The sequence below is a fragment of the Gallus gallus genome, chromosome 6 (genome assembly GCF_016699485.2).
Source record: "Gallus gallus isolate bGalGal1 chromosome 6, bGalGal1.mat.broiler.GRCg7b, whole genome shotgun sequence".
Taxonomy (NCBI): Eukaryota; Metazoa; Chordata; class Aves; order Galliformes; family Phasianidae; genus Gallus; species Gallus gallus.
In genome coordinates this window covers 31,822,531-31,835,038 of record NC_052537.1, presented here as the reverse complement: position 1 = coordinate 31,835,038, position 12,508 = coordinate 31,822,531, and the positions used below count along the sequence as shown (strand labels likewise).

The 12,508-nt window shown below is 39.0% G+C and overlaps 1 protein-coding gene across 11 annotated transcripts in view; it reads left to right on the top strand.

The window, feature by feature from the left end:
• The window catches only part of ATE1 (arginyltransferase 1), a 71,469-nt gene that overhangs the window by 34,172 nt on the left and 24,789 nt on the right, over nt 1-12,508 (top strand). For all 11 annotated transcript variants that reach the window (XM_046942959.1, XM_046942961.1, XM_046942958.1 and 8 more), the window contains one exon: nt 493-592. In XM_046942959.1, the coding sequence (XP_046798915.1) occupies nt 493-592 (100 nt within the window). The remainder of the gene's footprint in view (nt 1-492; nt 593-12,508) is intronic.

Below are 12,508 nucleotides of genomic sequence, written 5' to 3'. Positions count from 1 at the left end.
GAAAGTCATACAAACAAACACGAGATAAGTGAAAAATCACTGTTGCTGCACAAGGACGGATGTTTTTAGGTGTAAATTACTGGAATGCAAAGAACAAACAGAACAAACAAGAGGCTTATCCTTGAAGCTTGTTTTTTAAAAACACTGTTTTTTCTGAGCTGCATTTTCTGAGCTGCCTGCCTGTGTACAATAGCTGGGTCAGATTGCTGCAGAATTCCAACCTGCATGAATATTAACAGGGGACATGTTCAAGAAAGGCTTTTAGTCACTTTCTCTCTGAATTTCAAGTTGGTCACACGGCAAGGCAGAAGGCAAAAATGAGTGTTTTTAAGCCTCACACAATGTTTTGTTTGTGATCTTCACTGTTTGGTAGAAGTCTCGTCCTTTGAGTAAGTCAAAAGCCAGGTGGTTGCAAAGCGTTTCTTTGAATGATGAAATGAATGTAGGAATTGTATTCATAAATAATTAGTCCTTTTTGTTTTCCTTTCATAGGGAAATTGCTTTTACTAGGCAACTTCACGAGAAAGCTCCTGATCTCTGTTTTTATTATATGGGTTTCTACATTCATTCGTGCCCCAAAATGCGCTACAAGGTAAAGTGTGTTTTTACTTCTCTCTTTCGTGTACAATTATTCAAAGCATTTGACAGTTCTCGTAGTAGCATAATATTTTTGTAAGTGTCACTCTGGATTTCAGGGTAGACTTTACATGGTTAAATGTGGACGCTGGTTACTCTTCAACTTGACTTGGGATTATTTATCTATTTTTTTAAAGTTTTGCTGCATGTGGTATTTATTACAAGTTGGCTTAAAAGCTGTTCACTTGGAGAGATTTTCAAGGCTGACAGATAATAGTTTGTCATTTGGTTACCTGGGTGTCTCATGTTTACTGTATATCTGGCAATAGACTGAAATTCTCCCTTTTTTGGGTTCGACTGAATATTTGTGGAACTGTTGCTTAGTGACTGTAGGCAGAGATAGCGTGACTTCCTGGGGCTTATTCTGCAGATAGAACTATGAGAAGCCAGATTGTTAGGAATTTTTGGAACAAGTAGCAGAAAGGGTCAGGACAATCCCAGAACATTTGGGACAACCAGTCCGTCACTGAATCTCCTTTGTAGTCCCTGTTAGCCTCAACTTTGTTTAGACCTACATAGAATGGCCTGGGTTGAAAAGGATCACAATGATCATTGAGTTTCAACCTCCCTGCTACATGCAGGGTCAGCAACCACTAGACCAGGCTGCCCAGAGCCACATCCAGCCTGGCCTATATGCCCAAGGGTCCATCTCTTCTCTGTTAGATCCCATCTTTTCTTTACAAAGATATCATTGCATTTTCAATATTGCTGCATGATATCAGAATAGTGAAAACTTAGTGAAAACTGATAGGAATTTGCTGAGTGTTTACAAATAATGATGTATGTTAATAATATGGAAATGCTGAGAAAGCAAATGAAATATAGATCAAGAGCTCTTAGTGTTTTTCTTTTTTTCATCCACAAAGCATGCTAAAAACCTGCATTTTCAGCTTGTTTTTAAATAGCTGAGAAGCGGTGATGCTTATTGAAGTGATGGTTGTGAAAGAAAAGTCAAACACTGAAATAAATTGTAAAGCTAAGCAATGAAATGCTTCTGGATAGTGCTGTTGCCATTGTGAAGTGTTTGGTAGAGCAGAGTGGGGAAGAACTGAGTTGGCAGATGAAATAATTTAAGCAATGCCTGCTTGGCTTAGTGGCATTACATACTGAAGGCCTTGCCTGGTTCTGGTTTCAAGAGGTGTTGGAGGCTCCCTTTCCTTAGTGACTTCAGTCTGGGGGAAGGAAAGGCTGTAGATAAGTGTTATTGAACAGGTGCCATATATACAAATAAAATGGGCTGAAGAGCTAACCACTGTTTATTTTCTGCTTGTTGTTTTCTCTGCAACTTGTCTGTGCTAGGATGTTTGGCAATGGAGGCTAGGGACAGCATCTTTCTATAAACAATGTCTAGGAATGCACACATGTTACATTTCTTTACAGTGCAATCACAGGATTTTGGAAATCTTATCCTTCAAGCCACAGGTTATGATCAGTAGAAATGCCTAAGCTGACTTTTATATTTGATTTTCTTTTTATAAAGAAAACATAGAATGCTTCTGGCAAAAACACCTGAGCCTGAGTACTGGTTTGCACCATACTGTCTTTTGGAGCTCACATTTGTCAGTCTGAATGCTTTTGAAGCTGCCTTTTTTTTTTCCTGCTGACAGGGGATGCATGAAGAACAGCAACTTGGTGATGCTGAGTTAAGTAAGGAGTTTGACAGTTCCACTTAGTTCCACTTTGCATTAAGTCAATCTCAGTCTTCTGCACAAGAGCTGGCTGAAATAATTGGGGATCTGTGCAACGGACTGTTCTGCTCATTTATGTTATAATCCAAGAGTGATGAATTAATGTTGTCTGCACAAGAACATAGCAGAATGTTTTAGTTTTAAATACACCACTCTAAGCTTGGAGGTATAGATATCTAACAGCAAATGTCAATCTTGTTCTACATGGGTACCTCCTTGGAATGCAAATCGTAGACATCTCTTCTACAATCAGCAGTGCAGCTGTTGGATGGGTGGCTGCTGCTAAGCATGTTGGTGCAGAACATGCTTGTTTTTGGTGGTCAGCCTGTGACATTTTCATCATCTGCTTCTACAAATGATACCATTTTTGGTGTAAATGGTATGTGATGTGATATCCAGTGAAGATCACAGGCCTGATTGTCATGGAAAAGGATCCTCAAGGGGGGATTCCAGTGGCTCAGGAGTAGGGCTGAGAAATCCTGAATTATCAACAGCAAGCTAAATGGGTAAAGAGCATCATCCACCACAATTTTTTTTTTTCTGTAATGGCAGAGTGCCAGGGAAACTGCAGATGGGGAAGGGAGTATATCACAGTTTTAGGGTATTTTTTTAGTTCCCAGCTCTTCCTAGACTTGTTCCCATCTATGGACCAGTACAATAAAATCTACATTAAATTGAGACAAAAGGATTTCTGTAGTTCTACTAACTATATTAATATGGAAAAATATGATGGAAAACACAAAGCAATGGCTTTATTCCATTTTTCTGAGGGGGGAAGGGTGGGGATAGATCAGCTACATACGAGACTAAAATGGTTCTCTGTTAAAATTCACGACCCTGTGGGTAAACTCTTCAGGCTTTGTTAGATGTGGTAGTTCTTATGTTGGAAAAATAGTATCCCAGAAAAATTTCCAGCACTTGTAAGATGCAAAGTCTTTTTCCTAATGTGTTCTGGAGCCTGTGATAAAACTTGAAGTACAAGGAGGTGTTTTATTTTAGGTTAATGTTGGACTCGGGCTTGCTTCTCAAGTGTTTACATTCTGTATCTATAATTGTAAATTTCAGCTAAAGGCATTTGTTTACAAACATATATTTATAGCATTTCAGAACTAAACCAATGGCCACATCAGAGAGATACTTGAGAGTTCTTGGATTGTTTTTATTGTGCCAAGCTTCTGTCTGATTTATCCCACAAGACTTTTTTCTGTGGTTCGCTGTTATTAAACTTGCATTCTCTCAGTTGCTGCTGAGCTCACTGTGATGCTAACCTAATTTCTGTTCTTTCCGTCGTAGCTCTTTGATACCCATTTTGAGTCTGTTGGTAGGTGACACCAAATAGATTTTGGTTTTGTGCTTCTGGTGTAAATAAGTGCACTTGCTGCCCAGCTTTTGCCATTTAGATCTGCTGACTTTAAATCCTATTCTCCTCTGAGTTCTTATATTGGGAAGGGAGTGTTGATGAAGTTTGCTACCTGAGTTTCTTTACTTCAGGTTGTGGCTTTTTTGTGATTTTTTTTAATGATTTTTCAGTGTCAATATTTGCATGCAAACAGTGCAACTAGAGCACCCATTGTCTCTGGGTTTGGCCAACCATCCCCATGCCTTGACACCGCTCCATGAAGTCAGTAAATAAATAACATCAGCAAGCTTTGAACAGACCCAGTGCCTCCTTGCCTCACTATCTGTGTGCTATTTGAGGACCATTCTGTGATTTGAAGAGATGTTTTGACTGAAATCTTTATCCAGACTTGTATGCGGGCCAAAGTAAATGGAATTATTTCAAACAGTCTACTTTGGTATCAAGGCATGGCCAGACTTCAGATAGATGGAATACTAGAAAGGGTTCTGAAATGTCAAAAAAGAAACAAAAGGCTGATTCATCTGTGATTAATCTTTCTTGAACTGAATACCTCAGGCTGACTGCGGTCGTAAGCGGTGCCCCTGGAATTTTATAGAGCTCCAGAGCCAATTTCTTTGGCTGATTTTAGGAATTTCAGCACCACTCCTCCAGCAGCAGCGCGATGCAGCAGCAGCCTGCAGCTCCAGCTCCCATGTTTGTCTGCCTCCCACTTGGGCCTTTTTCACCCTTCCTGGGCATGGAACTCAGATAACCTTTACAAAAAGTTGCTTGGGTTTCCTGCATAGGCTAAAATGTGTGAAGGAAAGTGACTTACTGCAGCGTGCCTCAATACAAACCTCTATGATTTTTGGTTATAAGCACGTGCTACCACAGTTCTGCCACTGAAATAGCTTCGGAAGGCGTCACATAGAAAAAGCTGGTGTAGGTATACCTCTGTGCTTTACTGTTTTATTTAGCATGTATTAAAGCTGCCACCAGCTGTAAGGCTGTTTTTCTCCATGCTGTTACCCTTAACAGTGGGAATAGATGATGAACCAAATTAGGGGATTGGACTTGCTCTGCTCAGGTCTGTTTCCATTGGTACTAGAGGCTTCGCCAGGGTTAATTTTGTTGGTTTATAGGAATACCATACATTGAAATAAATTCAAAATGCGTTTACAAATAGGTCATATATAGTCAACTACATATTCTGACAAGGCAATATTTATTACAGTCTATCAAGTTGTTGTGAGCAGTGCTACTTTTTGGTGAAGAATTGTAAATATGTAGGTTGAAAAGCTGATGCATACTCATAGAACGCCATGCCGGTTTTGACAGTGCAGTGGTTTTGGGGTGGCTTTTTTTTTGCAAAACTGTTCAAAAACAAGATAACAAAAAGCAAATACTAAAACATACTAAAACAACTGTAAAATAAAAAAAAATCTGAAAATGATGAATTGCAAAACAGTGGAAAATCTCCCTGCTTTTCAATGGCATCTAGCTTTCTGCATGGCTTGTTAACATAGCTTTTAGCCACGTTACTTGTACTTTCCTTCCACTTCTTCATGGGACTTCCTCTGTGGTCAAGTTACTGCTCTGTGTTGGTATCAGCAGCTGAAACCAAGCTCCCATTTTCTTGGAGCCATGAATGTGCTCTGTGTTCCTTCTAATGGTTTGGGTTAGTGACTGTGGCGGAAAAAGACCACTCTGAGTTATGACTTGGCTTTTGGCATTCAAACCCAAAGGGATTCTCTAGAACTCCTTTAAAATGGCTGGCCAAGACTTGCAATGGTATTTCAGATGATGGACTCAGCTGCAAGGGAAGCATTTTAAAGGGATTTATCTTCCACTGTATGTGTGTTGAATGCTTTTGAAAATCAAATTGCTACAGTATTCCTTCAGGATGTAACTAGAGGGGAAAAAATCATCTTCTACATATATTTTACCCAAGGTGTTGACTTGAAGATTGGTGGTCTTTTTTAACCAATACGTTATGTTATATTCACAATGCAGTGTCTCTTAGAGCTTGCTTCCCCTCCCCCCTTCCTTATTATTTTTTCATGCGTTGCTTTCTTTCATAAAAGCTTTCTCCTTGCACCTTTCATTGCCCAGAAGACCCCTCCTAGCTGCTTACAGCACACAGTGAGTAAATGGTACTGAGCGTGTTGGAGTGAACAGCCATGGGAACGTGGGGCAGGGTGGAAAGTACCATAGGAAGACAAAAATCAGTTCATCATAGAATATCCTGACTTGGGGGGGACCCACAGGGATCACGTAATGCTAGTGGTAAATATTTTCAAGTATTTCCTCTTGACTTTGGATGGTATATAACACAGTGTTTGAGGCTGCTCTGTTTTGTTTCTTTCTTAATCCTTTAAGCTATTTCTCTCCAGGTTGTGAAAACTGGGACAACGTGTTGTTATGAGCATTGAAAGCCTCTGTTCTGAATAGCAACAACTATTACTGAGTGCTGACAGTGGATTTCCAATGCAAATGAAATTGCTTAAAAGTTAGAGTATCCATTTACCTGTTGTTTTTTATGGCAGTTCATGATAATGAATGCAATTACTATTATTTCCTCTAAGCTGCTGCGTTCTGTACGGTATGTAATTGGTAAATGATTATGGCTTTTCCTTTGTGCCTGTGTTGAAGCTGTGCTGAGTCTCATGCAAGATTTGCAGGGCTAAAACCAGTCAGAATCCACTTTAAATCCACTTTACCACTGGAAACAAATGCAGAGCTCAGCCAAGTCTTTGAAGTTAAGAAACTTTAGTTTTCCTTTTCTTAAATATTTGCAATGAAGACTTTTGTCAGTCATTCCTTTGGGGAAAAAATGCGAAAATAGTTCCTCTGGTTTTATTATCCTAATTTTGGAAGTGTGGATTCTTTTTCAGTTGTTTACTTCAAGCTTTAGATGATTGAGCCATAGCAGAACTCAGGTGCAAGCATGGCGTGTATTTATGGCTGCCTGCCTTACCTGTGGGCTTCTATCAGGACAGAATGAAATGGCTGTTGCGTAGAGCTCAGCAGATCTCTGAAACCTTTCTCATTACTGTGCTGCCCCTTGAGGGTATAAGCATGTGCAGACACTGGGGGTGTACACTATACAAACTTTGGAACTGTATCGGGAAGTCATTCTGTAGAGTAAAGCGGTACGTGCAGAATACGGCCTTCCTGAAGTTTCACTTGTACATGTGTAACTTTTTATTTGATATGGCTCCAATTACAAAACCATTTCCTCCAATTTAGTAAACCTCTCTTTTTAATGTTTAAATTTGTAACTTTTCTATACTGGATAAATAAATACTATTAAAATACCCCCCTAAACCACACTGTTTGTTATCTGCAGCTTGGTGCTTGGATCCCCTTACACTGTTTTCACCCAGTCCTTAAAAACCAACCTCCCCCAGCTGAAATCAATAAGAAAATACAAATCAAGCTGAAACATCCCAAGAGAACAAGATCCCACATAGCTAATTTCAGAGAAATGTTCCGAATCTTTTAAGTAACTCATAGTGTTCACAGTAAATCATATGACATGATTTAAAATACCAATATAAAAAAATGATGATGATAATATTGATTCTATTAATGATTTTAATATCAGTAAAGAGTTCCTATTTTGTGTACAACAAGATCACATCTGTGTGTAAATAGATGTAAAAACATGTATATAGTTCAGAAGTTCTGAAGAATAAAAATATGGTAGAGGTGGTATTAATCACCCATGTGTGTACATCAGTAGCAATATGCTCTATGTGTTTCACTTGCTGCATTAGTTTTTTCTATTTTAGTTTTTCTATACTGTTTTTTGGATAAATATAATTTTGCTGTTTGTATGAGGCCTAAGTAAGCAAAAATCTAAGCCTACCTTAATGAAGGCACCCAAGGAAGGGTACGGTTTATTCCATGTAGGCTAATTCTGTACCACTGGATGTTTTCAGAGTTATTAGAGGTAACCTGACTGCCTCTGTCAAAAAGAGCTGCTGAAAAGATTTGTTGAAGATTGTGTTAATAAAGCTGACACAAACCATCTTCTGCATGCTAATAGCTGCTGGAAGCATATCATGTCTAATTCATGGCTCTGCATGGTCATAAATTCACTGCTTGTTACTGCCTTGGGCTGAATTTGAAGGGGGCATGTAGCGACTATTAGCAATTGAAGTGAGAACTGTTGACTGTGAAATATATAGACAAAAGTCATGTGGGTTTTATTTGTTTTATTTTGGTTTGGGGGGGGGGCAGAATAATTTCTTCACAATTCACATCATTAATTTCTCTCCTTCATCCAAGGAATGAGGTCATGGCTCGCGTTTCAGAGTTTTCCATTTACAATTCTATAAATCTACTGGTCAGTGCTAGTAAATGTCAGATACACGCAAGTCAATGTGCTTTTTCCAAGTCTCTAACAACAAGTGAGTTAATGAAGTGCTGCTTTGTTGGCTTTGCTGCGTATTTTGTTGACTTAATTATTCTTGGATGCTCTTGAGATGCTGGTTAGCATCCTGAATTTGGTTGGTCTGTCTCTCTTTGGCTGTTCCCAAAGATGAGTGATTTTAGCATATGCTGAGGCAGCCACCTTACAATGCCCTGATGCAAAGGGCTCAGTGAGTGCAGTGCCTTCATTTCCCACGCAGCCACGTCGCTGTGTGATGCTGCTCAGAGCATGCAGGTTTTCAAGCTCTGGGCAAAATATCAAAGATGTTGTGTCCTGGAGAACAAACAGCCCTTTAAATCTATCACTGAAGCCACTGAAACATAGATCAGCGTTATCTCTGCACCAGGTCTGCTGAACCTGGTGACACCTGCAATATTGGAACGCTCACCAAATTTGGTTGTTCTTACTGTCTTCTGTCTGACTTTTGCTTTTCGCTGATGAAATTTGCTTTAATTAGGCAGTATTATCAAGTAGGATTTATTTGGTCTGGAAGCCAGGAACTCCTGCTCCTCCTGGCTCTGCCGTATTTCACCTTGCAGCCCTTACAGTAGGAGCTGGCTGACAGGTCACTTAATCCACACAGATTTTTTTTTCCAATTTTACAGGAAAGATTTAATGGTAGATACTCTAATGAGGTCTGGTTTTACTAAGAGTCTACATTTTACAGAATTATCTCAGTATGTTTCTCTGAAGTGTTACATTTAATCTAGACGACTATTCTTTATTTTGAATGATTATTTTCTTTGAGTTTGTTTAGCTGCTCACTGTACTGAGTAGGAGTATATTAATGAGGTTCTATTATTTGTCCTCGATCCTCATATTACCCACAGTGCCTCCAACAGTCCAGTTTGTAAAAAGCTTCCTATATTTTATGACAGTGATTGCTCATACATCAGTGTTGCTTGGGTAGGAATTGGAGTCCCAGATTGCTGTAGAGGGGAATGATTTGGAACCTGGAAGAAATAGAAAAATAGACTTGTCAGGGTCCATAAGGGATTTTGTAGTCTGTATCCTTGCTCCAAGGCAGGTCCAGTTACACTTGTGTTAACTTTTAAGATTCACTGGGGCATGTATCTGCCAAAGGTTTCCTTTGACATGTCTTTATATGTTGGCAGTTATATCCTTATATATTTTTGTGCGTTGTCTTTCATTGAATTGTCTGACATGAACTTCCTAAACAATATGATTTCCAACCACCCACCCACTCACCAAAATAAACCCCTCAGTTACTTTTAATGTTTTCTCCAAGTCACGTTTTTTTAATCCTCTTGTCATTCCTTATGATGTCCACTGGATTTTCTTCAGCAGATCCATTTCTTTCCTACAGAACAATGTCTAAAATTAGGCCTTCAAATGCTGAGGGCATACATTATTCACAATGAGCTTAACAATCCTTGTTATATAAGAAGATGCATAGACTCTGGAGACAAGGAGGAAAAAATGGGAATGAGTACAAAGTTTTCAGAATGGGCTGAATTGGGACTTGGCTGAGGTTTTTTTGGTGCTAAAGTTGTGGCTGAATGTGAGAGCACATTGTATATGACCTTGAATCTCACTTCTGTCCATTCTGTTTTAACTCAGTATCTGTTACAAGATCCTGTTTTCTTCGTTTAGGAGAGAATATTGCATTAAACAAAGTAACAAAGCATTGAGGGGTTTTATAGTTGTTCCCTACAGGATCTATGGGAATTTTTAGGATGAGTTTTATCATCCTTATTATACTAAGTGCTGGAAGTGGTTGTTCAAAGAAAGGAACAAATTAAGAATAAACTCCAGAGCAAATAGCTTTAATACTGGATTGCAGATGACAGTCCTTAATTGTTTTGTGTTGGGTTTTTTTCACAACACAGGTATGAGCAGTAGAGGAGGAGGAGCTTACTTCATGCTATCCTGATAGCCACCAACATTTTTCAGATACATGTTGCTTAAAAATAAATCTTCATTCTCTTTAATTGAGTCCAGGTGGGGCCCACTAGCAGAACAGCCAATGGAGAAGTTAAATATATTTGTTGCTGCTCCTTTAAAGGTTTTCCTTAATTGGATAGAATCAATTCCCAAAGGCTTTCAAGGTTACCCTACTGGGGGAGGCCTCATGAGCTGTTGTCTTCTGAGTGTAAGACAGCAACCAAACCAAAACCTCCTGCATTTTCCTGATAGTGCCAGGAGGTTTCAAAGTATCATGTGAGAGAGTTAACCATGGGATGAAAACTTTGTTTAGTTGGTTTCAGCTGAGGAACTGAACTGTCCTAAAAGGAATGAAATTGTTTCGGTACTTGGGAGATGTAAATAGCAGTTATTTGCAACGTTATATGTATAGGATGACTGTGAGATTCTGACTAGAAGGCTTTCAAAGGACCAGATCATCTTTTTTTAATAGCATGTTAGCTGTTTGCTTCCCTTCCCATTCTCACTCTGAATGAAAATGGTAATTTGAAAATGTTTTCGCAAGTAAAACTGAGCTAGAATGACACAGAAGAAAGGGCATGAAAACGATCCCACTGTTAACTAATTGAAGAAGAATGGGTTCATGGAGCAAAAGTACACAGGAACCAAATGCTTTGTTTGATACCAGCACAAATGCACTATTGTTCCATGAATGGACAGAAGACAAGATGAGCTTTTTGTTCCACTAATCTATTGATTTTATTTAAGATACTGAGGCTAGTGTTCTGCAGGGCTACTTAGTGCTAATGTGTTCAGTAAAGTTTATTCATCATTTGTGAATGCTTTTTTTTTTTTACGTTCTTTTCATTTTATTCTTTACTGGTTGGCGTTGTGTGGCTTGCTATTAATCCTTCTTAATTATCTTCCATTCGGGGTGGAGCAGAGGGACTGGCAGCCAGTTTCGTGCTATAGTCCATTTGGGTGGACTTTGTTCTTTGCATCCTCAGGTCATGTCTCCCAGTGGCAGTGAAGGATGCTGAGTAAAAATGCTGCATGTATCTCATGAATTATTTGGTTTTGTTAAAGCTTGTTTTGGAAGCCCAGACTGATGCCTTAGTTTGGAAGATTAATTGCTTTCCTTCACAGAATTTTATCTGGTTCACTGTTTGGTGGTTTAATGAATTCGTCATCACAAAACTGTTCTCAATCACTGAGTGATGGTAAAGGCATTCTGTGTGTTAAATGTTGTTTCCCTCACACTGATGGCTGAATTGGTAGTCCCCAGGTATTGACAACCCCACCTTCTTATGAGGCTTTATTATTTTCACTTTGAAAAGTGGGAATGACAAACTGCTAAGGTCAAGCACTTGACATTCTCTAAATGCAGTTTTATTTTTAATATGTCCCTAATCCAGTGTTTAGGCTTACCTTTAGTATGCCCTTGAATTACCAGATTTTGGTACAATCAGGACATACGTGGTGTATGGTATAGTTACTGATTCCAGCCTTCAAACTTGTTTGGAAACTGAATCCTTTATAATTGCCTTACTAGAAGAAAACATCTGGCTATGAAAGAAAACTGAAGCGATGGTATTTCAACTCAGATACTTTGGGGATACATTAATGTTAAGCAGTGTGTTTTCCTTAACATGCAAGTGGACACATCTGTACTTTTTAACCTGAATTATTGCCATGAAAGCATAATAGCAAATCTGTTCTAACCAGCTATGAGAATAATGTTGAACTGGGGCAGTTTTACAGAGCTAGAAGTGCACATGCATGCATTTACATAGCTAGTAGATACAAAATCTGTGGGCACAATGACTGCTACCAAGTTTGGTGCTGTGTAATTTCATTGTGTTCAGTGTTGAATACTTCATAAAAATGGACTTGACAAGAAATCCACTACTTGAAGGTTAATATTTTGTTTCTAATAAGGGAGAAATAATTTGTTAACACAAGGAGGGATTTGAAAGCAAGTCAACGTGGAAAAAGTGCATGTTGGAAGAATTCTGTTATTGTAGAGTATGTTTGCAGTTACCATTCCCTGTGAATAACTTGACAAAAATTCAATGCATCAGTTGATCTGGACATATTTTCTGTGTTATCCCTACGCTTGTTCAGTGTTCCTGTATTTGGATTCCTTCCCATTTATTATGATTTGCCCAGTTCTGGAGAGGCTCAAGAGCACTGAGGATACGACGAGTCTTAGTATAGCGTTTCTTCTGGCAAAGAATGGAGCTCTCACCTGTTCTTCAGTTTTGAGTCTGAAGGTTGAGCAGACGAACAGAAGCTTGTATAGACAGTCACGTCAGCATGGATTTGGCTTTCTGCAGAGCTGGATTTTTTGGTTTGCCTGATATCAGATCAGGTATGTTTGTGTTCTGTAGGGGGGCGTGGTGCCTAGCTGCTTTGTACCTTTTCATTTGTGGGGACCACAAACATCTCTATGGTGACAAAATGTACTTTTTGGCGGTGCAGATTTGTGTCTTGTTGAGACTGCTCCATTGTTATCAAGGATGG